A 19,445-nucleotide genomic window follows, 5' to 3' on the forward strand; every position below is an offset into this window, starting at 1 on the left:
CCATTGTTCAGGATCCTGTCCACCTGTGAATGGCTACAGGAAGGAAGAAAGGAACACAGCCGCAGCACCCCCCACCCACCACCCCTGAGGTTGGCCATTCCAGGAGATACTTGCAAGATTAATGGCCTTTTTACTTCCTCACTTCCTCCCCCTCTCTATTCTATAAAAGAATCTGGCACCCAGAGCCCGAAAAGAAGGTTATTTTGAGACATTAGTCTGCCATCTTCTCAGTTTTCTGTTTTTTCAAATAAAGTCATTGTTCCTTGGCTCAATACCTCCTCTCTGATTTATTGGCTTATTGTGTGGTGAGCAGAGTGAGCCTGGATTTGGTAACAATAGTTTCCAGCAAAATAAAGGGAACTAAAAGAGTACACATGGCCTGTATTTCCAGCATGGTTACAAACTCCTTATAACAGGGCCTTATGAAAAATTTGCCATGTGAATAGGAGTTTCAATAGAAACTGAGCACAGAGTGTTTTCACTTTAGTAATTGGTCACTTTTCTTTGGGTGCTGGGCTTGCCGACAGCTTGTCTCTATTCTTTTATTGTATGAGAAGCTGAGCTCCCTGAAGGCAAGAACTGGATTGTACCAAGTGAAACATGACAAGTATAGTCCCTTGCATTGCAAGGCCAATTCTTCACCACTGGACCACCAGGGAAGCCCCAACTTCTGGTTTTATCTCCTCACTTTCTCCTTCCAGGAAGAAAGAATTTCTAGAAGCTTTTAATATTTTTAGGTCAGGGACTTGAACTGGTGGCACTCTCTCAGAGACACCTGCATTCTAAAAGAGAACCATTTAATCTTATTTCTTTCAGGCTGCTGTACACAGAACGTCAAAGACTGGGTGGCTTATTGACACATATTTCTTTCCCACAGCTCTGGATACTGGGAAGTCCAAGACGAAAGCACCCGCAGATCTGGCCTCTCAGGACGGCCTGCTTCCTGGTTCATAACTGGGTTTTCCTGCTGAGTCCTCCCCACGGGGTGGAAGGGGTGAGGAAGCTCTCTGGGGCCTCCTCTAAAAGGGCGCTAAGACCATTCACAAGGGCTCCACCTTTATGATCTACCTCCTAATACTGTCACACTGGGGACTGGATTTGCAGAAGGGTGAGGGCTGGGCAGGGGTAAAGAGGCACAATCACTGAACTGCTAGCATGATAAACTGGCGGAGGCGGCCCCGCGGGCACCAGTGAGGCACACGCTGGGGAGCACGCAGCCTTTCCCACACTCCGCGTGTTCACACCAAAGTCTTCCCACCACAGGCGGAAGGAAGGGCAAATGTGCGACCAGATGCCAGGCCTGAGGGCATATTCTAGATAAGAAGCTAAAGATAGACTGAATTATGCATTTCATGCCTGGGGCATGAGGCACTCAGGCCCTGGGTAACTGTGGAATCTGATTCTTAATCAGATCCTTAATCTCCTGCTTGCTCCAGGAGTTATCTTTGCATCTCAGAGTTTAGCAGGGACCCCTGCATTCGACAAGTAATCATAAAACTTATTGCTCTGTACTGCTTCCTAGACACACGTAATCTCGGGTCTTGATTATAAGCAAAAATCATCTTTCCTGTGAAGAAGGCAGATATCCTACATCATTTAATGAAATATTTAAAAAAACTGAAGTGTAGTTGATACACAATATCTTAGTAGTTTCAGGTGTACAACAGTGTGATCTGATATTTGTATACATTATGAATTGATCACAATGGAGCATTTTTGGGGGGAAATTAACTTGAGATTTTGGGACTCTACACAGTATGTAGATATAAATTTAATTACATCATTCCTCAGGTAATACAGGATTCACTGGTAGCTGAGCTGGTAAAGAATCTGCCTGCACTGCAGGAGACCCCGGTTTGATTCCTGGGTCAGGAAGATCCGCTGGATAAAGAATAGGCTGCCCACACTAGTATTCTTGGGCTTCCCTGTGGCTCAGCTGGTAAAGAATCCTCCTGTAAGGCCTGAGACCTGGGTTTGATCCCTGGGTAGGGAAGATCCCCTGGAGAAGGGAAAGGCTACCCACTCCAGTATTCTGGCCTGGAGAATTCCATGGACTGTATAGTCATGGGGTTGCAAAGTGTCAGACCCGACTGAGCGACTTTCACTTCACTTCACTTCACTTCAGACAATACAAACGGGTGACCTGTTCTTGCCAAATGCATGAGTAGTAGTGATTTAATGTAGAGGAGATAACATATATGTAACATAACTTACATAACATATATGTAAGTCAGTTTAGGACCAGAAATGACATTCGACTAAGAAGCACTAAAAGAATTAAAGGTGACCAAAGATGAATGAAAATAGTATTTTAACCTGTCTACACAAGGGGAAGGGACTCTCACATATTGACCCATACACATTGTTCAGGCGATGGGACAAGTTTACCTTTCTTTTTACTTTTTTCACTATGTCATTAAATTCCTCAACAATTCTGTGAAGTAAGTTATTTCTGCTGCTTAGATGTGTCAGTTGTGTCCGACTCTGTGCGACCCTATGGACTGCAGCCTGCAAGGCCCTTCTGTCAATGGGATTCTCCAGGCAAGGGTACTAAGAACGGGTTGCCGTGGCCTCCTCCAGTGGAGCTTCTGACCCAGGGATCGAACCCGGGTCTCCTGCACTGCAGGCAGATTCTGCACTGCTGGGCCACCAGGGAAGCCCCAAAGTAGGTTATTCTCTCCACTTTATTAATGAACTGGGTTACATGCCCATTTTGCAGACCTGAGAAGCTGAGGTCAAGACTGTGACCAGAGTCACACAGGGGCAGAGGCAACATGCCAGCAGGGCCTTCCCGCTCCCAGCTCATGTTTTGAAAGGCATTCCTCCTGAAAGAGGAAGAAAGCAATGGGGAGAGGCGGGGTCAGTCCTATAGAACATGACACCCAACATGCATCCAGGGCTGGGGCTGCCCTGACCACGGGCTTGACTATCCTGTGGAGTACGTGGGGCCTCATGCACCGGAGTCCAGTGACCCCACCCTCCCCCAGCCAGTGGCTGAGTCAGCTTGGCCTTCTCCAGCAATCTCCCTCTGGGGAGAGAAAGGCTTGTTCTCCTGCACCAGCACCCAGGAAGTCTGCCCTTGAAGCCTGGGAAGTGCGACCAGACACACCAGCCAGCCCCAGAACGGGTACCTTCTGGAGCTCAGAGGACCAGGCCTGAGATCCTCTGGACCATAAAGTACTGCCACCTGTCAAAGCTTTTCTTCATCATCGTGGCCTCCAGCCAGCACTGCGCAGAGGACAGGGAGCTGACATCGGCAACGCACGTGATTCACTGCACTTACCTTTTCATCAGAGCCATTTTTCCAATACCGCACATGATAAGTCCATGAGTTATAAATGTTCCTCATGGTCCATGGTTCAGGTTCATTCTCTATTCTTGGGGCAAAGAAACGCATATGTAAAGAATTAGCAAGTGCTTCTACTTGCATTCTGGGAGGTCCGATAATGGCTGAGGACGAGAACAAAGCAAAATGACAACCAAGATTCACATGTTAGAAACATCAACATTTACTTTTTGTAACTGGGCAGACCAACTGGGCTACTGAAGTACTCTGCCCTTTGATACACCACTGTGGTGATGTTGACTGATGTGGCTAAGGACAGTTAGATTTTGTTTCTCAAAAAAAAAAAAAAAATCTTTTTACCTTTGCCTTATTAATCAGGTTTGGTCCTTTTATATTTATTGTGATTTCTGATATATTTGCAATTACTCCAACTACATTACTTTGTGTTTTCTGTAAAGACTGCTTTTTTTGTTTTTAATGGCTTATTCCTCTCCACCCCCCTCCCTTTTATTTTTATTTTTTTTTGGTTGGGTTGAGTTTTCTTTATTTCCATTGCTGGGTTGGAAGCAAGAGATGGTATTTCTATTTTTAGTGTTTAACCTATATACCCTATATATTTAAACCACTTTCCAACAAATACATTTTGCAACAAAGTCTGAAACCACTCCCCCCTCCCCAAAGCTCTTTTACTAGACATTCACGTGATGGGTTCCTTCAACTCATTTGGGTGGGTCTCTGGCCAACTGCCGCCAGCTCAGAGAGAACTGTCTCACCATGCTATGTAAAGAGCAGCTCCCACCACTCCCTGTCCTGGCACCTTACTTTATTTTCTTTAGAGCCCCGGTCACTATCTGTCATAAAATATGTATCTGTTTATTTATCGCCTGTCTTCCGATCAGAATGTACACTTCACCAGGGCAGGGGTTTTTGTCTTGTTCACTGCTGTAGCTTCAGCACACAGTAGGTGCTCAATAATAACTGTGGAATGAATCATGAATGGCCCTGGGCAAGCATGCTGTTTGAGTTATACCCGGTATTCTTGTCTGCTGACGGTTACATCTGGGGGGCTGCAGATAGGCCTGGGTTAGCATTCTACCCTGTTTCTACCCTGCTAGAAGCTGAAGACCAGATAAGCACATTCATCATGTGTTTTCCGAAGCAAGTATAAATAGGTCCATATGACATTCTGAAGCACTCTCCCATCACATAAACTTCAAGAGGCAAATAGCGGATGTGGGGTGGTCACTGCTGAGAGCCCTGGCACAGACGGATGTGGGGTGGTCACTGCTGAGAGCCCTGGCACAGAGGAGGCCCGGGTGAGCTCCTGTGCTGCCTGCTCACCACCCCTGTGACCTTGGGGCAAACTGCATATCTATTGATATTTGGCATCAGTTTCTAAAGAGAACTTCCATAAATGGGCCCTGAGATAGGATTTGGAACCAGTCAGGAACTGGTAAATCTGTTCAGTTAAGGAGCTGTACAGATAATAATAAATAATAAACCTGTACTATGTTTATTGCCTTATGCTGATCCTGTTCTGTCTCTCCCACAAACTTCCTTAAGGTTATAGCTCTCTTTATTACAACCCCTTTGCTCCTTATCCAAGGCCATCCACTTGGTGGGCACTCAAAAGAATTTTTGCCCATGGGCCAACCACGGGGGAAATAATCAAGGCAGGGTGATGACATTACAATGAGATGAAAACTAAGGTGGCTTACTGTCATCCACAGGACAGAAGGTGATGTTTATCCAGTCTGAACTCTCATCAGCAAATTCAGCCCTGACTCTCAAGGTGTGGTCACCATACTTGGAAAGACTTGAGAAATCGCATTCCGTCAACAAAATACTCGTGCATGTATCTTGGAATTTCCTGTAACTACAAAATCAGAAAAAAAAAAAAAAATCATGAGAATTCTATTTGGGAAATTAAAATGGAGGAAGTCTTGTTCAGGCTTCAGAAGCAGGAAAGCAGGCCCTTGACCTTGCTTCTGACCTGCTTGGACACTGCCTAGATTCCAGGCCTGCCCATAAGCACAGCTAGTCAGGCAGCACTTTAGATAAGAAAGGGACTGGATCTTGGAATTCTTGAGCTTCTGGTGAAAGTGAAAGTCACTCAACTGTGTCTGACTCTTTGCGATCCCATGGACTATACAGTCCATGGAATTCTCCAGGCCAGAATACTGGAGTGGGTAGCTGTTCCTTTCTCCAGGGGATCTTCCCAACCCAGGGATCGAACCCAGGTCTCCTGCATGGCAGGCGGATTTTTTACCAGCTGGGCCACCAGGGAGCTCCTGGAGGTCTGGCCAACCACTCCTGGGGTTTAACAAAATCCTATGATTCACAAGATAAAACAAACAGCACCATAAAAATATTAAAGTAAAATGAGAGCTGCATTTTGGGGTGCAAACTGATGACATCAGTTTTTGGCCTGGGATTATAGGCAGGAGCCTCCGAAACTGCAATTTGAAGTCTAATCCATGGAGTGAACACACTACCCAGGACCGTTTCCCAATTGGGACTCCAGATTACTATTAACCAGGGACTTCCCGGCTCTGTTTAATTGGGATGTCGGTTGGCCCAATTTGGTGATGCATGTGCTGTTACTCTTTCCTACTGTTTCTATTTCTCTTCCTTTAATGACTGTGTACTGAAATTAGGTTAAATAATCCTCTATTAAGGATTGAAATTGTTTAATTGTATGTAATGAGTGGTTTCTTTTGTTAACAAATCCTTTGAACCTGAAATGAAAGTAAAACTTTCAGCAAAACAAGGTCGAACCTCTGTCTCTCTGAGGTTGTCATTGCATATGTGCATTTTCTAAACTGTGCTCCATGGGACCTTAATGATCCTTGATGTATCATTAAGACATTTCAAAAACAATCCATCCCATGGTCAAACAACCTGGGGCAAAAACGAGGTGAAACATGAATAGATGTCTCTTCTCAACAGAACTTCTCAGAGCACATGTCTTTCCAAAAAGGGGTTGACTATTCAACATATTTGACCGAGAAAGCTTCCCTTTTTGCTTATGTATCTCTGAAAGTCGTGGGGCATAGTCTGTGAAATGTCAATATACATACATTAGCCAAAATAGGTACATCACAATGACTTCAAATAATGTCCTATATGCGACTATGGCTCAATCATGCTAGAAAAATTATAAAAAAAAACTCATTGGCCTCAGATCTCCAGGCCAACACCCAGAGGGAGGGTGGCAGAAACATGGCGTGGAAGGAAAGGGATGTAACTTAACCTCACAATAGCCTCAGGAACTATAATCAGCGCCACCTGATGTAAGGAAGATCCTGATCCAGGATCTTGTCTTGCAAAAAGTAAGAATTTTGTCTGATTGGCACCTTTCTGCTTTGGTGCCAAAAACAATCTGGCTGCCCTCAGAGGTGACAATGAAGGTGATAAAAATAATAACAACCAACGTTTGTCAAGTATGCAGGTGTCCAGCAGTGTGCTATTTCAACAGTATTACCTCACCGAATTTTCACAACTGCAGGAGGGCAGAAATGACATCACCCTTATTCGACAGACAAGGCACAGGGGTGGAAAGTCTAGAAACTCGCTCACAGAACTCAGGTCTGCTTGACTTCAGAGCGCCACCCTCACACTCCACCCCACTCTTAGGAGGCAGACATAAGTGGGCTTATGCTTTTTTAATGTCTGCTTTTTTCACTTAATAGGCCACAAACACTTTCTCAATCAATCAACTTTTCCTGGCTGCTTAACATCCCATCATTGGGAAAATCCAGGGGTCATTCCCTTGAAGGGGGTCTTCCCACATGTGGCCATTTCTTCCATGCATTTAAACTAATGCATCAACTGACCGGAACACAGAGTATTTCAACAGTTATTTTGCAGTGACTTCCCTTTCATTAGGTCATTTTTTAATAGCATCTACACATATTTTTATTTCCATTAAGTAGTTAACATGGTTTGTTCCCTGTATTTACACCTAGTTGTTTTAGATGGTTCCATATTAAAATCACCAGTACATTCTTTGAAGCCCCACCCTTGGCCACCCCTATCCAACGCACACAGACAATGAGTCTGTGCTGTGTGACCACTCAGGCTGAATTCTAATCAAATGTTTTCTAGAGCCATAGAAGGGTAAACACATTTTTCAGGGTCAAGTTTCCTCCACACCCAGCGTATGTTTTGTTTTCCCCAGCAGAGGCCTGCACATCCTTGTTCAGGAGATTGGAATCCAGGTATCCACTCTTGGTTATTGGCAGCTCTCATCTAAAAGACAAACATCTAAAACCAAACACTTCTACTCCAATGGCAAAGAAACAAAAAACAGAACAATAAGAAATACACTACAGGGAGACAGAGAGACAGAGAGGGAAGTTAATTTTCCACAACGAAATCCCCAGAGCTATCAAGACAGAATGGAGAAAACACAGAGATGAAATTAACCAATCAAGGCTAGAAAATACATGGCAGGAGAAAAAAATCAAGTCTCTGGCTGACCCTTCTTAAGTCCTCGGGGAAACTGACAAAACTGGAACATGGACTGAGACAGCAGGACTGTATCACTGGTTAAACTGACAAATCTTAGATGCTGCTGCTGCAGTGATGTAAAAGGTTATCCTTGCTCTTATGAAACACACAATGAAATATCAAGGGGCAGAAAGCATTATGTAGGACAGACACACTGGGGCAGACCTTAAAAACTGGTGAATGTGGATAAAGGCTATTTGGAAGTTTTCTGCATTACACTTGATATTTTGAAATGGTTTGCTACTTGGGAATTATTTTGAACTAAAAAGTTGAAAAAGCAAGTAAACAAAGGTGATCTTATTTATCTTCCTCCTCCTCTGACTCAGCAAGCTCTGGACATGTTGGGAAAGCGAGGTGTGCAGGACCAAAGCGCCTGCATCTCGCATCTCCTCCCGGCTCACTGAGGGAGCGTACCTGCCTCTGGCCGTTTCTGAGTCGCTCGGGGAGCAGGCGTGCAGCTCTCTGCCCCTGGCCTCCTGTTGCTGCTCTGCGCCCCACACAAAGACGCGTCACCTGCAGCCCAGCCTGTGACATGCGGCAGCAGGCCCGACACAGCGAGAAACTGACAGGGAGGGCAACCCTGGGAGCTCGGGGCATCACTGAGGTAACAGCGGGGGTGACACTCACCCTTCCTTCTTAAGCCTCTGCTGGCTGCAGAGGAGACGGCTTTCAACAGCCAGCAGCTCTCTTACAATTCAGTTTCGGGACACAACCTCAGAGTAGCTGAGCACCCACCATGCACATGATCTGTAGCCCCCAGCACTGAGGTATGCAGTTTACAACCTAGGCGGGTGGGTGGTAAGCCAGCAAGGGGCTTCCTGCATGCTGTGCATACCTCGGTTTTCTTGGATAGCTCCCACTTACAAACTGTTGACTTCGGGCAATACTACTCTGGGCCTCCTTGGTGGCTCAGAGCTAAAGAATCTGCCTGCAATGTAGGCGACCTGGGTTTGATCCCTGGGTCAGGAAGATCCACTGAAGAAGGGAATGGCTACTCACTCCAGTATTCTTGCCTGGAGAATTCCATGGACAGAGGAGCCTGGTGGGCTACAGTCCATGGAGTGGCATAGAGTTGTTCACGACTGAGCAACTAACACTCTCACTTTCAGCAATATTACTCTAATAACTAGAAGATGGTCTCATCACTGGCATTTTTCTCTTAAAAAACATCAACAGTGACCAGCCTGATAAGTTCACATTGCAGCAAGCTGCCATGGTGGCTGATGATAGTCACGATCTATAGGCTAAAATGTCTGTCACACCATGAACCATCACAAGAAACAGGAGAAAGGATTTTACTGTCTGTTTTCAGGGAACAGAGCTTTCACAAGAATTCTGGGACAGAATGAAAAAGGCCAGGGGAAATGCTGTCCCTGGGCTGTTACGGTGACTTGGGTGACAGCAGTCAGGCTCTCTCCTCGGTCCAGCCCAGTGACCAGCCCTGCCAAGGCCACCATCCTCTGGTGCCTTCCTGCCAAGAGTGCCCCACACTTACCTTTGGTACTGAGCTGTGAACGTCAGATTCCCCTTGGGAAAAGCAGGTGACTCCCACAGTAGAATATTTTTGAAATTAACTGAATTCATTCTGACATTTTCAGGAGGTGGCACCATTCCTAATGCTGTAAACATAAAGGGAAAAAAGTTGGCAACTCTCTTTCTCAAAACGGTTGTCCAAGAAAATAACCATGTCCAATACCCAGGTCATGTACTCTATGGCTCAACGTCTTCACATGGGCCTGTGGGAGAGGGAGACATACTTTAGTGGTGCTGAGGAGTCTGGACTCTATTTGAAGAGAAGAAATTGCTAAGGGGAGAAGGAAAGCAATAGAGAAGCAGGGATGGAGGAGGGTGACCTGGAATTTGGGTGGTGGTAGAAAGGTGTGAGGGCTTCCCAAATGGCTCAGTGGTAAGGAACCCGCCTGCCAATGCAGGAAATGTGGGTTTGATCCCTGGATTGAGAAGATCCCCTGGAGAAATGGTAATCCACTCCAGTATTCTTGCCTGGGAGATCCCATGGACAGAAGGAGTCTGGTGGGTTACAGTCCATGGGGTCATAAAAGAATAGGACATGACTTAGTCACTAAACAACAACAGAATGGTGTGAGAGGGTAGATTTTAAATCTATTTCCAGAGGTATAAACTTGAGACTTCCTGATACATTCGGTGTGAAGAAGTAGGTATTAATATCCACTCCCTGCTTAAGCACCTAGTGCTCTGACTGGGGCTGGGGATGGAAATCAAACAACACTAAATATTCATTGGCAGGATTGTTGCTGAAGCTGAAGCTCCAATACTTTGGCCATCTGATTCGAAGAACTGACTCATTGGAAAAGACCCGGATGCTGGGAAAGATTGAAAACAGGAGAAGAAGGGGACGACAGAGGATGAGATGGTTGGATGGCATCACTGACTCAATGGACATGAGTTTGAGCAAACTCCAGGAGATAGCAAAGGACAGGGAAGCTTGGCGTGCTGCAGTCCAGGAGTCGAAAAGAGTCAGACATGACTGAACAACTGAATAAAAACAACAATTTTAGGATTTGCATTAGGTTTGAGATACTGAAGGATACATAAGTAGGAATGTCAGAGACAGCTGGATGAATAAGCCTGGGGCACAAAGGGTAGATTTGAGCTAGAGATAGAAATAGTTGTTAAACTTTTTAACAGAAAATGCCAAACATACACAGAAGTACAGAGAAGAGTATAATAACGGCCACCAGACCATCACCCAACTAGCGCCAACAGACAGAAATTTGAAAGTCACAAGCCCGTGTTGTCGTCGTTCAGTCGTTAAGTAGTGTCCGACTCTTCTGCAAGCCCATGGACTGTAGCCCACCAGGCTCCTTCTAACCACGGGATTTCCCAGGCAAGATTACTGGAATGGGTTGCCATTTACTACGCCAGGGGATCTTCCCTGACCAGGGATTGAACCTACATATCCTGCACTGGCAGATAGATTCTTTACCATTGAGCCAACAGGGAAGTCCAATGTTAGTGTTAGTCCCTCCACAGTGTTAGACTCCTTGGGATCCTATGGACTGCAGAAGGCAGTCTCCTTTGTCCGTGGAATTCTCCAGGTAAGAATACTGGAGTGGGTTGCGATTTCCTTCTCCAGGGGATCTTCCCCACCCAGGGATCGAACCTGGATCTCCTGCATTGCAGGCAGATTCTATGTACTATACAGAATCTACAGATTCTATACTGCCTGGGCCACCAGGGAAGCCCAGAGCTGGTATTTAATGCCAAAGTTCTGCTGGTAGCCCCCAGAGGAGTAGTGCAGGAGAAGGAGAGAAGAGGGCTGGGTATGAACTTGGCTCTATGGAGGTCTGACAGAGGTGGAGAATCCCAGGGAGAAACAGCCTGATATAGGTGGGAGGGAAACCGGAGAATGAGGGATCCTGATAGACTCAGGATGAATTCATCAGAAAGGAAGGAGGGATCCATAGTGTTATTTGAACCTGGGCAGGCAGTTTAGACGACTTCCCTATAGCTCAAGTGGTAAAGAATCTGCCTAGGATGCAGGAGACCAGGGTTCAATCCCTGGGTCGGGAAGATCCCCTGGAGAAGGGAATGGCCACCCACTCCAGTATTCATGCCTGGAGAATCCCATGGACCTCTAGAGAAGCCTGACGCGCCCCAGTTCATGGGGTGGCAAAGAGTCGGACACGACTCAGTGACTAACACACACACACATACACACACACAGGCAATTTGGAGTAGGACAGGCAAGGTTTCACTGGATTTAGAGCTCAGAAGCCCTAGAGCTGTAGGGGTTGAGGGGCAGAATTCAGATTTTGGGGTGCTGGGCCTGACGGCCCGCCCAGAAACTTTAGACACTTTGAGTGAGCCTCTGGGGGCCCCCTCGCGGGGGAGGGGGTTCGTCTTTGGGGGTCAAAGCTGCCTGGGGTCGTAGCCACGCCTCCCGCGTCCCGAGCGCACTTCCTCCAGTCGGGACGCAGCGCCACAGGCAAGTCGGGGTTCCCGCGCGGGCAGCCCCGGCGGTCGAGCCGACGCCCCGGAGACTACCCGGGGTCCCCTCCCCGCAGACCCCTCACCTGATATCAGGAGGCAGCCGCCCAGCCAGCTCCGGAGGCTGCGCGCCATGGTCGCGCCGGGAGCCCAGGAGGGCGCTCGGGGGGGAGCCCCGCGGACAGCCGCCGGGCACCGGGGCACACCCCCCACCCCCTACGCCGGGGTCCCACGTACGAGCGCCAGCCTGCCGGCTCCGAGGCTGCTTCCGGGAACCGGAGGGGCGGGGCGATAGAGGCCTCGCCCCGCCTGGGCCGCGCCCCGCCCCGGCCCCGCCCCGGCCCCGCCCCTCCTGGGCCCCGCCCCCGCGCGCCCGGCTCCAGAGGCCGCAGTCACCCGCTTGACTGTGGCAGAAACAGAGGTGAAAGGGGACTTTCCGCCTGCGGGTGAGCGGAAAACACCGTTAGTAAAACAGGGTACGAAACTGTACATGCAGTGGCCCCGAATACAGTAAACGCGTGCTTTGGAAGGAGCCCTCAAGTTAAATGAAAGCACTCCAGATAGTAAAGAATCTGCCTGCAACGCAGGAGACCCGGGTTTGCTTCCTGGGTCAGGAAGATCCCCTTGGAGAAGGGCATGGCCTTCCACCCACTCCAGTATTCTTGCCTGGAGAATTCCATGGCCAGAGGAGCCTAGGGGGCTGCAGTCCGCAGGGTCTCAAAAAAGTCGGAGACGGCTGACAGACTAACACAGAACCACCCAGAGTTGATATCTTGATGGTGGGATTAAGGGTGGTGATGGTTTTTCTTAACACTATTCAGCTCAGTTCAGTTCAGTTGCTCAGTCATGTCCGACTCCTTGCGACCCCATGGACCGCAGCACGCCAGGCCTCCCTGTCCATCATCAACACCCCGAGTCCACCCAAACCCATGTCCATCAAGTCGGTGATGCCATCCAACCATCTCATCCTCTGTCATCCCCTTCTCCTCCTGCCCTCAATCTTCCCCAGCATCAGGGTCTTTTCAAATGAGTCAGCTGTTCGCATCAGGTGGCCAAAGTATTGGAGCTTTAGCTTCAACATCAGTCCTTCCAGTGAACACCCAGGACTGATCTCCTTTAGGATGGACTGGTTGGATCTCCTTGCAGTCCAAGGGACTCTCAAGAGTGTTCTCCAATACCACAGTTGAAAAGCATCAATTCTTCAGGGCTCAGCTTTCTTTATAGTTCAACTCTCACATCCATACATGACTACTGGAAAAACCATAGCCTTGACTAGACGGACCTATGTTGGCAAAGTAATGTCTCTGCTTTTTAATATGCTGTCTAGGTTGGTCATAACTTTCTTTCCAAGGAGTAAGCGTCTTTTAATTTCATGGCTTCAGTCACCATTTGCAGTGATTTTGGAGCCCAGAAAAATAAAGTCAGCCACTATTTCCACTGTTTCCCCATCTATTTGCCATGAAGTGATGGGACCAGATGCCATGATCTTAGTTTTCTGAATGTTGAGCTTTAAGCAAACTTTTTCACTCTCCTCTTTTACTTTCTTTCTTTTTTTTTTTTTTTTGGTATATGAAAATTTATTACTATCGTGCTTTCATCATCAAAATTTATGATCTTGGTCTTTCCTTCTTGCCTTTGTATAAAGCCAAAAGAGAGACATTGGCTACTTTGACAACCTTAAAGCGGACTCCAGGAATGTCACCAACAGCATGACCTTTGCGACCAAATCCAGCAACCAGAACTTAAAAATATGGAACACTTCACGAATTTGCGTGTCATCCTTGCGCAGGGGCCATGCTAATCTTCTCTGTATCGTTCCAGTTTTAGTATATGTGCTGCCAAAGTGAGCACTCCTCTTTTACTTTCATAAAGAGGCTCTTTAGTTCTTCTTCACTTTCTGCCAGAAGGGTGGTGTCATCTGCATATCTGAGGTTATTGATATTTCTCCTGGCAGTCTTGATTCCAGCTTGTGCTTCTTCCAGCCCAGCGTTTCTCATGATGTACTCTGCATAGAAGTTAAATAAGCAGGGTGACAATAGACAGCCTTGACGTACTCCTTTTCCTATTTGGAACCAGTCTGTTGGTTCATGTCCAGTTCTAACTGTTGCTTCCTGACCTGCATATAGGTTTCTCAAGAGGCAGGTCAGGTGGTCTGGTATTCCCATCTCTTTCAGAATTTTCCACAGTTTATTGTGATCCACATAGTCAAAGGCTTTGGCATAGTCGATAAAGCAGAAATAGATGTTTTTCTGGAACTCTCTTGCTTTTTCAGTGATCCAGCGGATGTTGGCAATTTGATTTCTGGTTCCTCTGCCTTTTCTAAAAGCAGCTTGAACATCTGGAATCCCCAAATTTTCTCCAGTGAACAGGTGCGGTCTCTATGATCTCCTCTCCCCCGCAAATAAGCTGATTTTTTTAAAGCACTCCATTAGCAAATCTAGCTTGAGAGGATCTTCTTTATCGTAACTCCCCTCTCCCCACAGGGATAAGCAGCAACAGAGAACCAAGTCATTTATGTGACCGGGATCACTTCTCTCACAAGACTGCTGACAAAGGCTTAATTTCCTCTTTTTCAATGTGTTATTTAATAGCAGTGGTGAGGTTGGAAAACCCAGGGCAGGGTAAGTACTAGGTGATGTAAGATGCTGGCTGACTTCTGTTGCTAGAACATTCCACATGAACACTGCTCAGGGAGGCAGAAGGTCCCTTTGGCTCCCAAAGGCCACAAAGTAGTTAGAGGGAGTTTTGTGTCACCCAGAGAGGCCAGCAGAACTACACATCTGCCGCATATATCTCCTGTCTAATAAGAAACAAATGTGGAGACATTTCCACGTTTATATTAAAAAGTATAAACTTTATTTTTTACCAACCACTGTACAAAATTACACCTTAAAACATGACACAGACCCTCTCCCTCATGCAAATGTTTCTCTGTTAGTCACCCGTCTGGCACCAGAGTCATTACATGTGTGTCTGTCTTCCTCACTAGATTGAGGAGGGCTGGACCAGGGGCTGAGAGTTGAACTCTCAAGGGTGTAGGCGACACAATACTGTCCGGGGGTGCCCCAGACTTGGCTGGGTCTTCCTTTCTTCCAGTCCCAACCCAGAGCATGTGCTTGCCTCGTGCATGTCCTTGCTTTGTAACTGCCCGCCCTCCCTCCTCTTTTTCTGTGTCTTTTCTGGTATTTCCTCAAGCCTGTGGGGGGAAAAAAAACCACTGCTGACTGCCCCTGCTATGAACTCTGCTGAATGTCTTCCTTTTCTCTCCCTGCTCCACACTGACCCGATTTAATAATTCCCCAGAAATCTTATAGGGCCCTGGAACATCCCCTGGAAACCACAGGGAGCCTTGTTCTTTACTCTGGGAAGCACGATGCAGAAACATTAGACATCCATGAGAGGAAAGGGAACGGGCAGGGCATTTTTCCCATCAAGGCAAATTGCCTTGAACAGGTAAACAACGCACTGAATAATATCAGAATACTCTGCTTCCCACCTCCCCTTCCCCCAGAGTGAGACACTGCATAGATGATGTCACCAGTCTCCTACTCCTCCCCAGGGAGAACACTTGGAGACCCCAAAGGAGCAAGTGCAGGTGCCTGGGGGTGGGGGGTGAGGCCTGGAGGCAGCGTGTGTCCAAGGTAATTAAATTTTTTTAGATTCACTTGTCTTACTATATATCCATCCCCCATGTCAACATCTGACTCGGAAGTGTCACTTTGATCAGAAGGAGCATCTTGGGGCCTCAGGTACTCCATAGAGGGGTTGGTGAAGGGCGGCTGTGTCCTATCTTCACTGGCCACCAAAAGGCTAGATTCTGTCTCGTTGAGGTCCTCCAGCATGACTGTCTCTTCTGGACGAGACGGGGACATTAGAGTGACTTCTGAGTCCTTGTCGTCCTCGAGGGCTCTCACACACACAGAGTTCAGATTCACGTTGAAGACAATTCTGCCCTCAGATCTCTCCGTGGAGTCACTGTCCTCCTCGGAAGTGGGGTCCTGCTGCAGAGTCCCTCTCGTCTGGTAGCCCCCACTTGTGCCTTCCGACTGCCAGGGGCCGGGCCCTGGTGCCATGGGGGTCTCAGCGTTCCCCTTGGGCTCAGGCAGGTACGGCTCCTCGGCGCTGGGGTCACTGCAGTCCTCCAAGCTGGCAGAAGTGGTGGAAGCTGGACACAACCTGCCCGTTAGTCCATGCTTGGTGTAACCGCCTGAATTTACGCAGGGAGCTGCCTCATTTTCAACATCACTTTCATCGTCATAATTATAATTCCACACTTTCTTTTTTCTGTTGATGTGAATGACCTCCACGGTAGCCACTTTTTCCAACGAAGGCAGCTCGGGAAACACCCAGACTGACAGTTTACGAAAATTCTTTAAAGAAAAAAAAGAGAGGGAGAGAATGATCAGTCCTTACTGTTTTTGACATCTTTTTGACATCATAAAACTTAATGGCCTTAACTAACTGCACAGAGATGGAAAAGGTGGTCATGAAGAGGATGACAGCAGCTACGACCATAGCGGACAGCTACACAGGGTTTACTGATTGCGGGGTACTGCTTTTAGTAAGCTACCCATTAGAGTCCATTGCATCCTCACGACTTCTCTATGAAGTAGGCTTACTAGTCTTGCTCCCACTTTACAATGCAGAGAGGTTAAGAAACTTGCCCAAGTTTCATGGAATACTCAGTGGTGGAGGCTGGCTTTCAAACTAGGAGGCTGCCTGCAGTAGAAACTGGTCCACTCCTTCTCACTGCTGTCCCCTTGCTGCTTCTTGCTTGTCAGGGGAATCTATCCATTGATAGATTTGATAGATGGATAGATTTCAACTGGATAGATTTCACCTCCGGATTGCTGACATTCTTATGGGTGTCAGGGAACTGTGAGTAAGGAGAGATTCTAGGGAGCTGATTCCACTGGGGTCAGAGCTCCCTGGACTGGAGGACCTTAGAGACGCAGGTGACCCCTAAAGCATCAGAGATGAGAAGAAGCAGGGAGACTGGAGGTTGTATGCAGCACCTCCAGGATACAACAGGTGAGGTGGGCTAAGGAGACTGGCTACAATGGGGTCACGGTGAGGAGGGTGGTCACGAGATTCCCTTCACAGACCTTGCATAGTCATCGACATCCTTCTCCTTGCCATTGTCTTGCTTAGGCTGCGCAATGTGACAAGCCTACTTTTCCCTGACTCTATTCAGATGCAACCTTAGGATGAATTGTTCCATTGGGTTGTTTCATCATTTTTCTTATTTATTTATAGAGGCTGTTTGTATAACTTTGGGGCTTCCCAGGTGGCCCTAGTAGTAAAGGACCCGCCTGCCAGTGCAAGAGACAGAAGAGATGCGGGTTCGATCCCTGGGTTGGGAAGATCCCCTGGAGTAGGAAATGGTAACCTGCTCCAGTATTCTTGCCAGGACAGATTCCAGGACAAATTCCAAGGACAGAGGAGCCTGGCAGGCTATAGTCCATGGGACCACAAAGAGCTGGACATGACTGAGTGACTGAGAACTTACATAACCTAGATGCTCATTATTTGTTGATTGTTTATGCTGCATGTATTTTCCCCTAGTCTGTGGTTTAACATTTTACTCTTGTTGTGATGACATTTAATGGAAAGAAAATTTCCATCTTAATTTAAGAAGGTGTATCAATTTTCTTTCTCCATGGTTTCTGCTGAATCTTCCTTACCTTTAAGTGTGACTCCTATATGGCCTTCTAAAACTTTCAATAGTTTTGCTGCTCATATGACAGTCTTTAATATGCCTGAAATTGATGTTTGTGTATGGTGATTTCATTTTTCCCCACATAGGTAGCATTGATTGACCTCAATCCTTTCCCCACAGCAATTCCTACAAAACCCTAAGCCTAACCTTGTTTCCACATATGTAGGTCTGTCTCTGGGTTCCCCATTTGACTAGATCTTTGTTAATGCCTTTCAACAAGGTTTGATAATTTTCCCCATAATGGGCTTGTGACATCTTCTGTTAGATTTCTTCCTTAAATACTTTAAAAAATATTTTTATTACTATTGTAATGATGTTTTAAAAACTTTATGATTTCACTTAAATTGCATGATTCCATTGAACTGTATGATTCTAAGTTCAAAACCAGGTAAAACTAATCTATGCTGTTAGAGTGTAGAGAGTGGTTATCCTGGGCATGGGCAGTGACTGAAAGGTGGAAGAGAGACTTCTAGTGTGGGTTGGTCATGTTTTCTTTCTTGATCTGGATGTGACTTATGTGGGTATGTTGAGTTTGTGAAAATTCAGTTTTTTGCTATGACTTGTGCACTCAATTTCTAGGATGTTGAAAAGCAACTTATAGAAAAACATATTTTTTTTAAGTGACTATTGCTAGGGTATAAAAAAGCAGCATTTTCATATTGATTACTTTGTGTGTAACAAATTTATTAGTCTAAATAAGTGGCTACTACTGCTGCTAAGTCACGTCAGTCATGTCTGACTCTGTGCAACCCCATAGACGGCAGCCCACCAGGCTCCTCCGTCCCTGGGATTCTCCAGGCAAGAATACTAACTAGAGTGGGTCGCCATTTCTTTCTCCAGTGCATGAAAGTGAAAAGGGACAGTGAAGTTGCTCAGTCGTGTCCGACTCTTCACGACCCCATGGACTGCAGCCTACCAGGTTCCTCCTTCCATGGGATTTTCCAGGCAAGAGTACTGGAGTGGCTTGCCATTGCTGTCTCCGAAATAAGTGGCTAATGTGGCTAAACTTATTAGTCCTAATATTTCATCTCTAGATTCTGAATTTCTTACTTAGCCAGTCATATCATCTATTAATGATCATTGTCTCTACCCCCCATTTTTCAAACTTTAACCTCCACAAGGGCATCTTTTTTGTTTGTTTTATTCACATCTAGATCCCCAGCACCCAGCTCATGTGGATATACAGTAAATACACAACACATATTTGTTAAATGCAAAAGAGGAGGTGTAGGAGGAGGAAAAGAAGAGAAAGGGGAAAGTGGTGGGGGGAGAGGAGGAGAAAAGAAAAGACAGTTTAAAATTTTTAACTTCTGTTCTTGATTAGACATACATATATAAACATACTAGACCTAGGGTGTTCTGTTTTACTATTCCTAGAGTTTGTACTTAAACAAAGAGCAACAATTTTTCCTGGAGAAATAGCGGACAGACACAAGATAACAATACTTGCTGTCATTACTTGGAGATAACATAATAACTGGTATAAATATAATTGGCATATAATTTTGGGTTCATTTTAAGGACAGGAAAAACCCAGGGAGACCTGGGATAAGGGTTAGTAATAAGTTTAGGTAATTCAGGCAGAAAATTATCCAGGAAGTGATGGGTGTGGTGCTAGGGGGTTTTATATCTCAAGGCTACATGAGAAACATCAGTTGGAGTGGGATTTACCTAAGAGCTCAAAGCCAAAGCTATACATGGCCAATGGAAGAGTTGGAGTGGAGGCTGAGAGTAAGCCTGCAACTGAACACTAACATAAAAAACTCAAAAAGATATACTGTTAAAGCTACAAAAGATTAAGTTATACTGATAGATAAAAACCACGACAGGGATCACAGTATGGATAAAATCCAACACAGAGCCAATTACTTCTCATAAGCCACAGCCAAATGCCACCTGGGTTCCAATACTAATTGTAATTAAAAACTCCACAAGCACCCCTCCTCCCAAATAGTCCAC

The 19,445-nt window shown here is 46.4% G+C and overlaps 2 protein-coding genes and 1 non-coding gene across 7 annotated transcripts in view; all 3 read right to left on the bottom strand.

Moving 5' to 3' along the window:
- The window catches only part of IL10RB (interleukin 10 receptor subunit beta), a 28,881-nt gene extending 16,846 nt beyond the window's left edge, over positions 1 to 12,035 (bottom strand). Inside the window, exons 1-4 of one of the 4 annotated variants that reach the window (XM_061134100.1) lie at positions 11,854 to 12,033; positions 9,294 to 9,417; positions 5,005 to 5,162; positions 3,284 to 3,450 (exon numbers count right to left, since the gene is read on the bottom strand). In XM_061134100.1, coding sequence (XP_060990083.1) covers positions 3,284 to 3,450; positions 5,005 to 5,162; positions 9,294 to 9,417; positions 11,854 to 11,902 — 498 coding nt within the window. In that variant the 5' untranslated portion in view covers positions 11,903 to 12,033. Of the gene's footprint in view, positions 1 to 3,283; positions 3,451 to 5,004; positions 5,163 to 9,293; positions 9,418 to 11,853 lie in introns of all 4 variants that reach the window. The other 3 variants (XM_061134097.1, XM_061134098.1, XM_061134099.1) reach the window with 3 other exon arrangements.
- A 1,476-nt stretch (positions 12,036 to 13,511) lies between these two features.
- Positions 13,512 to 13,618, bottom strand: LOC133050239 (U6 spliceosomal RNA). The gene has a single exon (XR_009691556.1). It is a non-coding gene; the product is annotated as a U6 spliceosomal RNA (small nuclear RNA).
- A 982-nt stretch (positions 13,619 to 14,600) lies between these two features.
- IFNAR2 (interferon alpha and beta receptor subunit 2) overlaps positions 14,601 to 19,445 on the bottom strand; it is a 33,890-nt gene continuing 29,045 nt past the window's right edge. The window contains exon 9 of one of the 2 annotated variants that reach the window (XM_061134093.1): positions 14,601 to 16,137. In XM_061134093.1, coding sequence (XP_060990076.1) covers positions 15,313 to 16,137 — 825 coding nt within the window. In that variant the 3' untranslated portion in view covers positions 14,601 to 15,312. The remainder of the gene's footprint in view (positions 16,138 to 19,445) is intronic. The other variant, XM_061134094.1, reaches the window with a different exon arrangement.

Source organism: Dama dama, chromosome 31 (genome assembly GCF_033118175.1).
Source record: "Dama dama isolate Ldn47 chromosome 31, ASM3311817v1, whole genome shotgun sequence".
NCBI classification, from domain to species: domain Eukaryota; kingdom Metazoa; phylum Chordata; class Mammalia; order Artiodactyla; family Cervidae; genus Dama; species Dama dama.